Source organism: Chlamydotis macqueenii, chromosome 14 (genome assembly GCF_036417535.1).
Source record: "Chlamydotis macqueenii isolate bChlMac1 chromosome 14, bChlMac1.mat, whole genome shotgun sequence".
Lineage (NCBI taxonomy): Eukaryota > Metazoa > Chordata > Aves > Otidiformes > Otididae > Chlamydotis > Chlamydotis macqueenii.
The window spans coordinates 10,012,262-10,028,838 of record NC_141569.1 but is presented as its reverse complement, the minus strand read 5'-3'; the positions used below and the strand labels follow the sequence as shown (position 1 = coordinate 10,028,838).

The window sequence follows — 16,577 nt, the reverse complement described above, 5'->3', positions numbered from 1 at the left end:
TCAACACCCGCCTCCTGGAGAGGCCGACGGATGATTTCGGAAGTCCAACGCCATTTCCCTCGGCATCCCCTCCTCCAGTAAGGGTTAAACATCAGCGGAGGGACAGGAGCACAACGGCCATCAGATAGATGCCTGTTTTCAGCACTGTGCTACTCTTTCTAACATTGGTTGAAATGTTCCTTTACAGGGAAAAAGTCTTCAGTTTTCTTAAAAGTAAAAAAAAGTATAAAAAGCTTTTTAATTTAGTGGAGGTATTTTTAACATAGCCAATATCAAAACATGAGAATGAGTATTTAAACACTAACCACACATCGTATCAAGACTTTCTAAAGGAGAAGACAGAACAAGAGGTTTAATTTTAGCAGTTCTTTAATGACATCAAATAGGAAACCATCTATTCTTGCATCTTTTCAATTGCTTCTTCCTTGTATTTGCCCTTCTCCTTGCCAACCTGGCGAGATTTGGCTTTGCGCTCCAAGATCTTTTTGCGATCTTTGTCCAGTTTTAGCCTAGTGATCACCACCTAGAGAAAGGACAAATAATTCAGTGTCTCTTCAGCGTTAAAAGTACGGCAACCTGACAGAACTGCGGTAACACAGCACGGCTCCCGAAGATCACCGCTGACAAACTGCACCACGTCACACAGGTTTTGTTTCCAGACACGATCTAATTTGGCTTGAGTAGAACAGGGGTACTGAGCTGCCTTCCGTATTTCACCACACTGAGCCGTATCCATTTTTTCTGGGTACATTCAGGGATCAGAACATATGGATGGTTTTCTCCATGCACAGCCACAACATGTGGACAAACTGAGGAGCAGCCAATTTTCTATCCATCTACGTAATAAAATAATTACTTTGAAGTAAATCTTATTTCCGTTATGCTGCTCAAACATGATGGATGCTACTTCCATCTAATACACAGCATACAGCTGAGTCATCTTCCCACCACCACAAAGGCAAGTAATGGATCATTATGTTAATTTTTTCCATGTTTTAAGCAATGCTACCTAAATTTGGCAACACTGGAAAGCCACGCTGCTGCTGCTGGCCATTATCGTATCACTGCTGTACCGTTTGGCACTGCCAATGCATCTGGCTAAACCACAGCCAGCAGTAAGAACTGGGGCATCACAGTGACTCACACAAAGACACTTCAAAGAACCCATCTGCTACTGAACAGCTGTGAAGTGGCCAGGCAATTATCAATTAGTACTAACATGGACACATAAAAGAGAATTTGCTACCAGAGCCTTAATGAATTTCTAACAAAGCAGCAGCAAACCAAAGCTCTGATTTTCAGCCTGTAAGAAGCCTTCAGTGCTCCTTGTGCCCCCCAAACTAGCAAAGAAATAAATGTTTTGATATTAGTGAAAGGAGTACTTCAAAAATACAACGGATACAACGAAATACTGCAGTAGAGCTGCACACTCCTGCTCACTTCCATTGTGCATTCAGGTCTCAGAATTAGTTACAATTCACTCCTACCTCTCTGCCTACCGAGGAGAGGCAGGAGCTGTTCACCCACCCCACTGCAGGTTTGCAGCGAACAAAACATTATTCTGTTTCTTTTGCACTGATAAGCAGAATCCTTATGCAAAGCTTTGTCAAGGTTTGATTCCCTGAGAAAACTCTCAGAAATAAAAAACCAGCACAAACCTCAGTTTCTTCCACTGCTATTTACCATACAGTAATGTGTGTGCTGGTTCCATCGCAATGTCACCTTGTCCCTCAAATGTTATTACTGCACACAAGCCATTATGTTGTTTTGGAGTAATTCCACTCTCCCTCTCCTGAACACACCAACCATTTAGATCAGAAAACCTGTTGCAGCCGGGTTTCTTCCACCAACACTTCAGTATGCGTGCCACGTGGCAAGGCTGAGACAGACTAATTTCATCTGCTTCAAACCAGGTTTTGGCTAGTTGTTCTGTTTAGTTTGAAACGTTTTCCTGTTATGATCTAAACAGGCTTCACCTGTTTTTCACAAACTCTAAACACTGTAAATCATTTCAGGCTAAGACCAGATTCAGACAAATTTAGTTCTAAATAGGCCACAAGAATAAATCACAACTCTGGGCATCTATCTAAACATTCCCAACACCTCCTTCATCAGTGCAAACGCCACATAGCAAAGACGAAGGGTTGTTCTGAATGACCTGTTTTGTGCTTTAAAGCCACCAAGCTCTTCAATAAATATTTTACCAAAACTCTAAGGTCTTTAGCAGCTTCTCCACCAAATAAACCCTAGAAACATTGAGGAGTTCTTGGTTCCAACTGTCACTTCTCTACCATCATGACACCATAACATCTCCTTGTTTATTACACCCTCAGTGCTGTAGTATCCCAATCCGTTATTCCATGTGCCGTAACGAGGCTCTACTCATGCCAGCAGCAGTATCTTAATTTGCCAACTACAAGGTCTCCTCATGCACTTAAACTCTCACTTCATGCACTGTACCTTGCTGGGATGGATCCCCACATGGACAGTTGTGCCATTAGCCTTCTCACGCTGAACACGTTCAATGTAGATGACGTATTTTTTTCTGTACACCTGGACCACCTTGCCGATCTGCTGTCCTTTGTAATGTCCCCGGACAACCTGAACAGAAACATTAGAAGCACACTGTCCCACACTTCAAAAACACCCCTTAAAACAACTACAGAACCTTAAGAAATACCATCTAATTATCCCAACAGAAAGCCAGAACTGCACAGGTTGAAATCCCAACTCTGCTCTCTGTGCTACATGCTACAAAGACATAAATTACGGGACAATTTCAGCAATCACTACAAGGGAACACATAATGGCTCAGAACTATACTTTCCCCTCATTTTCCCTGCAGTAAACTCTAATGAAAGAGCTCCGTATCTTTTCAACCAGAAAGATAATGTTTTGTAATGTAATACATGGAATGTTTTGTAATATAATGCATGTAATGTTTTGTAACATAAGGAAGATGTTTTGGTTTCAAAATAGAGGGAGATAGGTTAGATATTACGAAAATTTTTTTTTACACTGAGGGTGGTGGAGCACTGTCCCAGGTTGCCCAGAGAGGTGGTGGATGCCCCATCCCTGGAAACATTCAGGGCCAGGTTGGACAGGGCTCTGAGCAACCTGATCTGGTTGGAGATGTCCCTGCTCCTTGCAGGGGGGTCGGACTAGATGGGCTTTAAAGGTTCCTTGCAACCCAAACCATTCTGTGATTCCATGATAACAGTCAACTTCAACGGTTTTTCATCATTTTTTTTCCATTGGTTTTTTACCTATCATTGCATTTTAAATAAAAAAAGCCACTTAACTTAGATTCATTTCTAAACTGATCTTTCAAGTATCACAGCTACCAGGCTACAAAAAAAAAAAAAAAAATCATTTGTTTTGTGCTTTATTGCTAAAAGTCTTTAATCCAGAGTGATACCCAACGCATGTAACCATACTGCAGTAAAGTTGGGAGCACAGCTGTGCTCCTTGTACTTCCCTTCTCACTGACGTGATCTCAAGAAGCACACAACAGGCCAAGTCTACGGCTACGTTAACTTGTGTTGTTTCCGCACGACTCACAGCAAAGCTCTAGCATCAGTCTGAGCTTGTCTAGCTCTTCCCTTCTGCACAGGCTAGAGAGAAAACCCAAAACACAGACAGAAGTTCACATGTGACAGGACAACTTAAAAGACAAGACAGTGCAGCTACCTGGACTTCATCATCCTTTCGAATGGGCATAGAGCGGACATTGTATTTCTGCCGCAACTCCTTGGAGAGCGGGGAGGACATTATTTTTCTTCGAATGTGAGAAGGCGCATTGAAGTGTCGTTTGCGGTTCTTGCTGCGGTCTGAGGTCACAAATGGATTGAACTTCATTTTGGCTGCAGAAAAAAAAACCACAACAGTTGGAGAGATATCTCTAACTCATACACACTGTGCTTTACCATCTACCCACACAAAATATACTAGGACATAAGAAGCAATTTTAACTATTTTTAATCCCACTCCCAGTTCATATACCCTTTACAAACTGGACTTTAAATAAGGTTTAAGCCTCCTCCGCAATTGACAATGACCCTGCGATTGATACACTACGCACACGCATCACACCATTCTTTCTATTCCAAAGATTGTTGTTCTCAGAAGTCAGGACGCCTGACTGACTAATCTTAACTTTGCACGGCAGAATACACTGCTCTTATTTATAAAGCAAATGTGTATTTTGGACTCACAGAGACGGGGAACTCATACCACTCAGGTACCTCCACTGCAGCACAGCACCACACTGGCACACAAAACAGATCTGTAAACGTGAGATACCTTTGGCTTTTCCTAAATCTTAACAGCTGCACTGCAAGCTCGTCTGCCATGACACAATTCTCCCTGAGAAAGGCAGGTCCATCAAAGGATGCTTTTGCTCAACTCCACAACTGCCGCGCACCTGTGCGTGCCAGGTCGGGGCGCGCTGCGGTTCCGAACAGTGCCCGAGCGGCACTCACCCAATAATCCATCCTCAAACAAGAGACCAAAGCAGCGTGAGCTCTGCCCGGAGTCCGAGCTCCCCACGGCACACCCGAGCGGCGCCGGGGCGGGCCGGCCCCACCGGACACCCCTGCAACCAGAACCGCGGGCCAGGCTCGCCCAGCGGGCACACCCGCCCCGGGGCCGGAGAGCCCCGGCCGGCGCCGCTCTCCTGCCCAGGCAGCGAGCAGCCCCTTGCCCCGAGAGGACGGCCTGGGCCGCGCCGCTCCAGCAGGGCCCGAGGAGACCCGGCCCCTTCCCGCTACCCCTCCCGCGCCCCCGAACAGGCCCCGCCGCCTACGCCGCAGGGGCCCCGCCGCGCCGCGGCCAGCGGGGGACAGCGCAGGGCCGGCCCGCGCAGGATGGCGGCGGATGGGGACCGGTCGGGCCGCGCCCGGCCGCCCTTACCCCGCTGCTGCCGCCGCGATGGTCGCCGGGAAAGAGGAGCGGGCGGTACTTCCGCTTCCGCAAAGGGCCGCCGGCGCCTCGCGACATCCTGCGCGCGGACCTGGGGCCACCTGCGCCCCCTGGCGGCCGGCGGCCATAGGCGGGGCGGGGCGGGGCGGGGCGGGGCGGGGCGGGGCGGGGCGGGGGGCACCCGAGCAGCACCCACCCAGGCACCACCCACCGGTACCCACCCGGGCACCACCCACCGGTACCCACCCGGGCACCACCACCCGGTACCCACCCGGGCACGCCCCTCAGCCAAACGGAGATCATTTCCCCGAGGCTTCCGCCAAGTTCAAATTCCTCGCCGCAGACCCTGCTCCTGCTCCCCGTGTGTACCGTCACCAGCACCCCCGCCTCCAGAAACCGACCCACCTGCACAAACCACTCGCGTTTCAGGCAGGTTCAGGTAGATTCAGTGCTACCGCATTTTTTCAGGACACAGAATAATTTATTCTGAAGGAAGATGATTTACGGCAGAAGGCGTTGTTGGTCGAAACAAACCAACCCACGGGGCGAGCAGCAGTCGGGACACCCGAGCGAGTTTTGGTTCGCGCAGACAGGCCCAACGGTTTCCAGCTCGTTGAGTTGCAGCAGGCTGAGAGCTGGCCAAACGCCCTTCCCAGTGCCGTTACTCGTCCTCTACACAGAGTAAGGAACCTGCAGCATCACCACATCGCTCCTGGAAATCTGAGTTCCAATCAGCACTGGACGTTAATTGGAAGCGGGTAGGATCTCTTCCTTCATGAAGATGCTGTACAGCAGACCTCAATTTAAGTAAGCAATACCAGAACTTAAAAGGAATGGTTTTCTTAATACAGGGCAGATATACAGTGCCCAAATTCAGTGTTGTAACCCTTTACTATTCAATCTTTAGCAATTGCCTCAGACACTTATTTCTAAATACTTAGTGAAGCAAGGCTAAAAGGAAATTAAAGGGGGGGGGAACAAAGGAGGGCGTTATTTTATATACAAAGTGGCACAGTGACTAAAAGCCAAACCCAGCAAGTTCCAAGCACTGTCCACTCACCTCTCATTAAAAAAAAAAAAAAAGGGAGGTTAGGACACTTGGTACTGTTCGAAACCAAGCACCGTATGTCCAGACATGACTCAGTGCCGGTTACAAAAGAGCCTCCTGTTAACTTTCTACACAGTGACCTGGCTTACAGTGATTTCATTGTGTGATAACGCTTAGTTCACTGAAATAATAATTAAAAACGAAAGAACAAAGCCCTTTTAGATTGATTTTGCAATAGCAGTGCAACAAGAAGCCAACCAAAACATGAGAGTTTTATTTTTAATTATAGAACTAAAAAGACTAACATTTTATTAACATAAGGTTGCAAATTAAAAAGAGAAACGCCAGAACTCTGCAACAATCGCCTCTGTTAAAATGCAAAAGACTTGTGCTTTAAACATCGCCACACCATACTACAGGACTACGTCCTCCCTGCCCCCTTCTCCCTTCTCCCAAGGACTATTGATAAATACCTCATTGACATATTTAATCTGCAACTTGAAACGACTATTCTAAAGCAGATACTCATCGCAGTTATTTTCAGCTTGAACAGCTTGTGTCTCATACAAATAAAAAACTTTAAATGATAAACATTCAGAAGTCAACTGCAGACATTACCATCTACACTGCAGATTTCACTTTTTACAGCGCAGTAGTTAAATGCAAGTATTTGATAAATCAGATCATCCAAAAATGCATGTCTTGATTTTTTCTTACCTCCTTTCCATTTTTTTTCCTTAAAAAAAAATCTTCAGCAGTCCACATACTTCCTAGAATATAACTAAGCGCAGCTTTCTCTAGAGCTAAAAAATTTAACTCCATCATTGCAAAGCATCCTGCGCCACAAGTTCTCACTCTATAATGGAGCATAGCTTTAGAGGGACTTACTGAAATCAGAATATACACAACTTCTAAATATTTCACTTCCTACAGGGTTGTCTTTCTTGGAAAACCACAGCTACTTCTGTCAAAATACTGACTTGAAAGAGCAAGCTCAGGAATATGGATGAACACCTACAATCAACGGGTTTCCTTCCACTAATCCTCAAAATTATTTTTGTTTGTATTGATGTTTAAAAGCATAACTAAGCTCATTTTATCTCTAGAAACTGTTTGAAACTAAAAGTGAAATTCAATGAGACATGCATGTACGGTGCAGGACTGCTGTAGCAGTAACCACCTTGGTTTCACATTTGGAGAGACGAAGAGCAGATTCTTCTCCAAACACGTGATGCAGCATCGTTACATGACCCAAGCCAGTCACGTCTGAAGGACAAGCTCCCCACAACTTAGAGCTGACCTAGAGGGTAGCCTTGGCTTGGCAGTACTCAAAGGCTTAGACCTGGTTTAGAGAACTAATGTGCGGACTGTTTCTTCATCAGAGTTTTGCCAGAACTTGAGTACAATTTGGTTTCCGCATCTAGCAAAAAAAAATGTGATTTATTACATTATTGCAGTGGACATTTTGGCAGTGAAAGCAGGCACACTGAAGTATGCATCTGTTCTTTCCAAAAAAAGACAAACAATTTCACCGGTCTGGTTTAGAGAACTGGCCTGGACTGCAGAGAAGGCAGCTTGAATTCAGCGAGAGGATGGGAGAAGGGCAGAAATAACATGCCAGGGGACACAAGGAATCTGCAACCAGCTTTGCTTGTTTGTGTCGAAGAATTGTACCAGGAAAGATATTTCAGAAGACAATCCACCGCACTAGAAAGATCTTCTCTTGCACAGCTCAGGAGAAAGATGCACTGCTAAGATATTAAAAATGACATACTTGTAATCCTCTGGGTTCACAAGCTGTGAGCAAAGACTCAACAAATTCAAGAGGAAAAACTAGGACATTTCTGCTGTAAGCTTCAGCTGGCCACAGTGGATTAGAGGAAATCCTTCAGCCAGCAAGAGAAGCAACTGCAACGGAAAATCCCAGCTCCTACTGGGCAGTCGCTGCCATCCAGTGGGTACCGCTCACCGGCAAGTGGACGCACGCATAGAAATAAAGACAAGCATCTCAATTTCAAGTTGATTTTTGTAAATGGAAAAAAAATGTATAAAATCTATCCATACATTAACAGATACAGGAAGTTACACAATCCAGTTTACACCTAAAGTAATAGCAATCAGTCCATAATAAGAACAGGGAAAAAGTTCCAATGCTGTAATTCGTCCGAAGTCACTACAGGGCAGAGGACGGCAGGGGGAGGGTGGTTGGCTTCTTTTTGGTGTGTGGCTAAAACTGGCTACCTTCCCTACTTCAAAAGCAATGGGACAATTTCAACAGACATGTATTAGGAATATTTTTGAAATGTATCTGACTCTAGCATTAACACTGGATATTCAAAGATTCATATTACTACAGCATAATGTTGGGATACTTTTGCCTCCAGGAAAGGGCAGTTGCCAGGAGATATTATCCAAGAGAAAACCTGCACCCGTCTTAGAATTTATAGCATTGATTGAGTTAAATATTTATATTTATATTTATTTTGATTTTTATCCATCCTGAAACACTTAAAAATTTGTGTATCCTCAGCTCAGACATTTACAAAGCATGCAGAGACTGTTACTACTCAAGGAACATTTAGGAGGCTACGGAAAATGCGCTGGTGGGTATTGGTCTAATTTTAGTGAACTCATGCCTACCATCACATGCAAGCCACAGCTGGCAGTAGTTTTCCCCTCACGCCTCCATTTATTGGAGGCCCCAGAAGACAAGGCTTGAACGAATGGGCATGGAAGCTCAGGTACCATTTTAAGGAATGAAACAAAACAAACACTAGCAGGGGCCTTGTGGGAACGCCTGCCCTGCTACCGGTGTACCTGTGGGCAAACAGTGTCAGCCTAGGGCTCCGAAAAGACACCTGACTGAATTTTAAAGGAAAAGGGAGGCACCCCTTAAACCCCGAAAAGACAGACTCTTTGTGTTTGACAGGTGTATTCAATATACACACACAAAGCAAGACAGTAAGCTGTGCTCATCATCCACCCAGAAGACTGCACCATTTTTCTGAACACATAGAATACAACCCCTTTTCAAAATAACAACAACAGTAATAAAAATAAAGCAGAAGTGCAGAATCCAGACTGTCGGGTGGTCTGTGTTTAAAAAATATAAGAAAGAGTAAAAGCTAATGCTGTGAAGACAACTATTCCCTTTCAAAGCAAAGGCCACATAAAACTGCGTTGCTCAGTTTGGTTTTTACTTCATGCCACCTGTAAACACAAGACTGGATATTCAGTTTCTGGGAAGAAATGAAACGACTTTTACATCCAGAGTAAAGGAAAGGCCCTCCGCTGCCTGGATCACAGATTATCCAGGAAAAGGTAGCTGGGGGAAGGCTTCCTCTTCTTGTTTGCTCATTTCATTAGGAAGGTCACATCTGAACAAAAGAGCTTTCAATAAAAGCACAAAACATTTCTTGATGTTATTTCTGCCCTCTGTCTCTAAAGTTTGCTACGGGGACTAACACTTTCCATTCCTCATCAACAGATACATCACCTTTTTGGCACCATGGGTGGGATTTCTTCCTAATATATAATTTTGCCGTATACAAAAGTCGATTGTCTAATCATGCAAATCCAACAGAATTCCAAAAAGTGCCACAAGACAGCTCAACTCTTTGCAATCTACTACCTAGTTTGTACACTGTCATAGGAACCTCCCAGAGAACAGACTGTCGTCCTTAAATCTGACAGTGTATCTCATATATGGCATTTCAACCTTTATTTCTGGGGGGAGAGAATCAAAATCCATGCCCCGATTCCACTGATTTTTCACTCTCAAGAGCTCTAAAATGCATGGAGATTTTTTTGATTTGTTGAAGACGTCTTCACTTAACAGCCTCATTAGAGAAACACTTACTGATTCAATCAAATAGAAAATAAAGACAAAAACAGGTAGTGGTAGATTTCTCAATCTTTGCTCCTGTCCTTGGAGCAAGTAGAGTTTCACTGCTATTGCATTTTCCCCAGCTGGATCTTCTTCCAGGCTTCTGATGCTGTGAAAATGCAGGAGTCGAGGATCCCAGCTACAGTAAATGTTCCTCCAATGATGGCACATATCTGAAACGTACAGAGAGAGGAAACAGGTTTGTCAGTGATGAGGGAAACTTCTACGCAGCCGGAAACTGGGGGGAATGATATTATTGCCTACTGCTAGAGTATTTTCTGGAAGCGTAGTAAGAATTGGGTAACAGTGCTGGGGACGTAATTACATGACAATCATTCAGGAAAACCATTCCCTACAGTGGAATAACTTAGTGCTGTCCTGAACTCATCACAGCCTGAGCCAGTTGTAAATCCCAGCTCCTAGGAGCCTACAGCAATGAATGCTGTTCCTTTCTGGGCTAAACTCCACCTAACAAAGCTTTCTAGAAGCTCTGTGTTGCTCATATCTTCCTACTACTGTTTTCTATTAGAAATACCACAGTCTTGTAGTCTTTTCCCTATTTCACAAGATACAGCACTTGCAAGCAGGCAAAAGAGGCTTAAATAGCATGTGAAGGACAGTGACTAACAGAGAAACCCAGCTACCAGTGACACCTACAGCTAAGTCTGGCTAACACTTTCCATTACCAGGGCTGCTTACAAAAGCACTGCCAACTTAACTCTTTGTGGGCCAAAGTTCTCCACGCAAGACGTCTTGGCTTGAATTATTTCAGTACCAGTAAAAACACATAACCATTTTCAAGAACAGAGTTAGGGAAAAAATTAATCTCCTAATTAGCATAACAGGCTACTTCAGTTCTCAAGTTCTAGGAAAACGCAGAAGTATTCTGACATGTCAAACCAAAGGTACCTTGGCTTAGAGCACCCAAAATCAGGGGGCACCGGTCAGGGAGTTTTGCAACACACTGCTTCAGTTCCCTTATCTGCGAAACAGGGACCATGCCAAACTTGCCTCCCAGGGAAACTGCGATGGAAAACACATTTGAGGGGTTCAATACCCTGACAATAGCCATCTCAGAGTCCGTGTGAAACACATGGCTTGTACTCAGGAGTGGGTTAATACAACCACCTGCTAGTAACAGGCAGCAAATACCATAGGACAGGGTAGGAAGAAACGCTGCTCACAGGATGCCACCCCACCCCACGCACTGCACAAGGCAGGGTTCACATGGAAAGTATGAGACACAATAATGTTACCTAATAACGTTTAACAGCCAAGTTATAATTACACAGGACCTGGCATTTCCCAACTCCCACATTTTTTACTTCATAACTGTGATGCTCTTTTAATTTGGTCTTTTACATTGCATAGGATTAGGTGGCTCTGAGAATAAGAGACACTGGGTCAGCGAGAAGGGGATAAATTACAGAGCTTATCTCCTGAGAAGGGCCTGCTTGGGAAAAGGGGGATTTTGCTGTGAGCTAGAAGCCAAAAGAGAGAGAAGAACCCCAAATCAGTATAGCAATGTAGCAGAGTATCAGCGAAATGCAATACAACTGACACAGATGGGAACCAGAGCCACACTGGACCTACCACGCCATGTCTCTTCTCCCACACAGCACTACAATGGGCAAAGTCAGAGACAAAAGAATAACAATAGCAGCAGCGATCAGCTCGGCAGGGAGTTAGCAGTGGCAACAGAACAAACAGTTCATTAACAGTGAGCGAAGGCAGCAAGAAATAAAGCACTCATTTACATGCGTATTTATAACCGGGATATATGTTTAGTGACCTCGGTGAAATGAGGAGCTGCAGTAAACATGGCTTTTGCAGGACAGCTGGCATTCCAGCAGATAAAGGCTTCAAAAACCAGAGCACCAGCCTGAGGCAAAGTCAGTATTTTTAGGGGACAAGTCCAGTTCCTTTCCACTGTGCCCCCCCTTCTTGCTATCCCTCGGAGCATGACGCAGGGTGACTTTTCAAGGAAAATGACCGTGATGGAGTTGGGTTATTTCAGTCCGCAGCAGCTCAGCTGACAGGAGGTGCTACACCACAAACAACAGAAAAACCATCCAACACTAAGATTTTGCATCATATGGTAGGAAAATCTGATTTCAGTGCAGCAGTGCAAGAGGGTGCGGAACAGAAAAAAAATATATATTCATCTGCACAGCTCTGCGCTGCTGAGTGTTTGTGAGTCACACACACCTGGCATTCGTCTGGAGCCTGCCTCCCAGCACGCACACAGCCCTCTTGTTTCGTTGCGACAAAAAAAAAGGGCAGCACCAGGGTTGGTCTGTAGGTCAGCACAAAAGCTGCACCACTGTGTTTCTTTACCATCACAGTTGTAGTACGTATGGAGCGTTGCTCCTTAGCAGCGCTGAAGGAAGTTAGGCATTATGGAACTCATTTCTATTTAACAGAGTTTTATACTGGGAATGATCTGCCTTTGGCTCCATGAGGTTATAGTTTTGACTCAGGCCCAACCATTAAAAGAGGAAGGAAAAGAAATATAGAAGTGTAATAACTACAGCAGTGAGAGACCATGCAACGTGGGGTGCACAAGAGGGTTTTGAATAGAACAGGATTGTAGGACAGTGGCTGGGATGCAGGCTGAAGTCTAAAGGAACACACGAATGGATATATAGGAGAAGGCAAGGCTGCAAGCAAGAAGACAGAAAGGCAAGTGTCAGATACACGACTGTAGACCTCCGGGATGTCTTGAAATCTAAAAATTGCTTTTAAGGACAGAAGGGATCAGTAGGACCCCCAGGTAATTCCTAGTAAGGTAAGCTGCAGAATCCCACCCAGAGATTTCTGGCTGACCTGCAGCACATCTTGTAAAACAACACTGTCTAGGTTTTAAAAACACCATGGGACTGACTCTATGGTGCCTCTTGGTAACAGATCCCATGGCTGAAATAATTCTCCCTGCAACATTTCCGCCCCCCCATTATTTCCAGTTTGATTTTTTTTTCACACCTAGAGGGAGGATGAGTCCTCTCACATCGGGGAAAAAAACAAAAACAAAAAAAATTCCATTATTTTCTTTGCATTTTGAATGCTTCAGAAGGACTTTGGCTTGTTTTCTGCCAGCTCTCCCTCCCCTCCCAGCCTCTGGACTGATCTAATGATAAAATCTTCTTTTGGTTTGGCCGCTTACAAGAACTCATAAATTTTCAGGAGTAAAACTTTCCCCCTTGCTCCACAACCTCAACCACAAGGCCACGAATGGCTTCTCTTTATGAGGAGATTCCTTGATTTTAAGCAGAGTAGTTTAACAGGCAAAACCTAGTGTGTTTAACAGTATGCCAAGTGTCTGTGGTTAACCTCAGGATCCATGGCAAATTCACAGTACAGTGACAGTGGCAGCACCGACCCAGAAGTAATACAAAATCTTATTTACTACTGTATTTTTTTGAAGTGTGATATGTAAAGTAAAATCTATGCTAAACCAATGCCTTTTGTCCTGCACAGAAGGCACCTCTCACATGGCAGAGAAAATTAGGATAATTCCTCATACCACAAAAACCCAAGGAGCAGGCATGAATTAGAGTGGGTCCACGGGGAACACAGAAGACATGGGAACACTGCTGTGGTGCTATAATGCTGCTCTTAGCAGTGCTGAAGTTTTTTGGGGGGCAAACTCATTACTAACAAAGAGCATCAGATAACCAACCCAGCAGCAGAATGAAATTCCTTTCGCTCTCTGCTGAACAGCCAACATCCCCCTCTCATCTGATCTCTCCAAGTGGGATCATCCCTCCACAGTGTATCCTTCCCTTCAGCATCGATATGGTTTCTTGTGTAAAGTCTCTTTCAGGCCCACAGGATCCTCCCCCAGCCCAGGGACACATTTATTTACTGAAAGCCACCTGGGTGCCCTCATAAAGAATCTGTTCACGAAAAGGAGTTGCAGGTAATCTTCCCCTACCCCAGAGCCCCTCTTGTGGTTTTTAAATTAAGCAGCTGCTGCTAAGAAAAAGCTGCTGCTTTCCATGGCCAGTCCCATTTGGCAATGAGTCCAGATGCCCCAGCACAATCTCTGTCTGGACCTCAGCCCAGTGCTGATCATTACTAACTGGTCTCCAGAGCAACTGTGATGCAAAAGGCCACGCTGGAGATACAGGAAGGGGCTAAAGCAGTGGAAAGGACAACAGAACAGATCATGTCATCAAAACAGGGCAAGGAAACCTAGGACAAAAGGTTTTTGATCCTCTGCAGCACTGCTTCCTGCCTCCAGTGTTTTCAATGCCACCTTGAATGCTGCAAAGCTTTAAGCGTAGCACACACACAGCCAAGGACGCCCTACTGTAAATCATCCCTAGCCTAAATGAGAGCACGAGCAGGTCATCTGTACCAGGGCCAGATGGTCCAGACCAATAGCCACGATATAGCATCTGTACCAAGGATCTGCCTCTGACTCAGCCACGTCCGACAAGGGTGTGGCACACCTGTCTGACGTACGGTGTAACAGCTACTGCAGGCATCACTGGTCATCCACACGTCTCCATAGGAAGGATGTTCAATTGGAATGGCCCCAAGTGAACTGTTTGAGACTACAGCCATTTATAAGACCAAACAAAGCAGACAAAAATACATTGTAAAACTCCTCTTCAGCTGTCTACAGCCAGCACACGCCTGGCTAACTTCATAGACAGGATAGGGCAAAATTCTAGCTGGGGCCATCTCAAATCCAAAAGGTCACTGTGGCAACCAGTCAGGAAAGCCTCTCCTGTGGACTCCTTATGTAAACCCTGAAGCACAGTAGGAAATTCAACAAAGATGCTATTTATATGCATACAAGGGCATATCAGCAATAAATCAATGCCAGCAAGGGACATGACAAAGAATAATGCCAGCTATCATTAGCTTCCAAACAGTGTTTCCCATTAAAAACAGCTCCAGACCCTCACTCCCAACAGGATGTGTATGACACGTATGAAAGCATACTGTTAGGGAAAGAAGTAGAGCCAGTATGAGATGCCAAGTCATAAATTGCTGATGTTTGATCTTTTTTAGGATTGTGTTTTGAAACCAAACAGACATGCTAAGAAGAGAAAGTCTTAAACCACAACATTTAGATTTTGCTTCAAATCCCTTTCTCTTGGTATTTGTGTATCCTAGAGATCACATGTATTTCTAGAGTCAAGTGAAGGGAACTTGGTGTTTATCGGAAGCTGCAAAATCAAAATCTTTAAGTGCAACACAGCCACACTGTTTATGTTACTTCCAATTAAAATATTCAAACAGTTTAAAAATAAAAATCCAAGGTCTGCATTCCAGCCAATTTATCAACTACTTCGCATTCTACTATGCCTCACTGGCACGGCAGACTGCAGCTTAAATTTTAAGCCAACTCCCTCAGGACACATTTTTTAAAGTTCTGGAAGATCCTTAAATAGCTCTTTGCCTGACTAGCAATTTGGAAAGTACAGCTTTGTTATAGATGCTGAGATCAGTACCGCAGGATGTTATCTGGATAGATCAAAACATAACTTGTCAGGAAAACACCTCCGGAATTTGATAATGCAGCTCTTCTCCACTTCTACCCAGGAGTAAACGCCTGGAACTGGCATACCCATATTAAGCCAAGCAGCAGCACTGAGTAAAACAACTGCCCTGTATTCTCTGCAAGTTAGATCTTATCATTAGAGAGATGGTTTATTGCAGCATCCTTTACTGCATACCACGTCAGGTTTACTTCCAAGTTTCTGACATGTTGCAATAGTGCCCATCCTGCCTAGACAGAGTTTGGCACTTCTGGAACAGGATAATTTTCTTTCTTCTTGTGCCTAGCTATTAAATCAAATTGTCAGAGCACAGGGTTTACCAGTTACCTCACTTACACCTCAGTACAACTGCTGTGATGTACTGCTTTATTTCAATCACGTCACAATGCTCAGAAGCAGAAACTCAATTTTTCTGAACAAGAAAGGCTCAGAAGAGAAATGAAAGGCAGGCAGGAGAAGGGAGAATTAGAGGTTTAGAGTAACTCACCGATGTAATAAATCTGTACAAAGGCTGTCGCCTCTCTGTGTATTTCACTGTGATGGGGCTCAAATCATAACGAAACCAGATAGCTGGGATAATGCGGCCGGTGTGACTGTAGGCTACATACTCCTAGAAAAGAAAGCAGGGGAAAAATGGTGGAAAATGTGAGCAATCTCATTCCAGATAGTGTCTGTAATAAAACTGCTTCTGTGGATCTGGCCCTTACTCCAGTTTTGTACTAATGATCAGACTGAAAGAAGGAAACAGTTAATTCCTGCATGACTGCCCACCTCCCATCTCTATCAAATAGGAAAATAAGTTATTTACAGTCTGATAATGATACAGCTGGGAACAGAGAGTGATGGTGCTTACTCTCACCTTCATTCAAAGTTACAGAAGTAAATAAAAAGGCTGTCATTGATTTCTCTAGCTTAGATCTGCTACATTTAAACACAAGCAGTCTCTAAGTGGTTGCAGGTGAAATTTTTGTACTGTCAGTGTGTACACTGTACACTGGGATATTCATCAACAAATGGAATTTAGTCTGCTGAAAATCCCTTCTTGTCCATGCACTCAGAAGAGCAAGCAGCAGCTCCTGTCTGTAAGGTCCCCTTCACACTGGGACCGACAATGCGAGTGCTTCGCCCACTCAGTATGAATCACGTAGAGCCATGTTTAAACCACGTTTAAAAATCACGCTGAAAGTAAAAATGAAACTGTATGCAGAAA

General features: G+C 44.5%; 2 protein-coding genes across 3 annotated transcripts in view; both read right to left on the bottom strand.

Moving 5' to 3' along the window:
- Positions 1-351: 351 nt before the first annotated feature.
- On the bottom strand, positions 352-5,021 carry RPL26L1 (ribosomal protein L26 like 1). 2 transcript variants are annotated; one of them, XM_086759059.1, is made up of 4 exons: positions 4,912-5,021; positions 3,691-3,863; positions 2,461-2,601; positions 352-523 (listed from the first exon to the last, which is right to left on the bottom strand). In XM_086759059.1, the coding sequence occupies exons 2-4, from the start codon at positions 3,856-3,858 to the stop codon at positions 395-397; spliced, it is 438 nt and encodes a 145-aa protein (XP_086615185.1). In that variant the 5' UTR covers positions 3,859-3,863; positions 4,912-5,021; the 3' UTR covers positions 352-394. The 2 variants fall into 2 exon arrangements, with proteins under 2 accessions (XP_086615185.1, XP_086615184.1); XM_086759058.1 differs by lacking the exon at positions 4,912-5,021 and adding an exon at positions 4,303-4,651.
- Positions 5,022-6,233: 1,212 nt separating this feature from the next.
- Positions 6,234-16,577, bottom strand: part of ERGIC1 (endoplasmic reticulum-golgi intermediate compartment 1) — a 62,376-nt gene continuing 52,032 nt past the window's right edge. Inside the window, exons 9-10 of the mRNA XM_086758874.1 lie at positions 15,855-15,977; positions 6,234-10,027 (exon numbers count right to left, since the gene is read on the bottom strand). Of these exons, the coding sequence (XP_086615000.1) occupies positions 9,920-10,027; positions 15,855-15,977 (231 nt within the window). The 3' untranslated portion in view covers positions 6,234-9,919. The remainder of the gene's footprint in view (positions 10,028-15,854; positions 15,978-16,577) is intronic.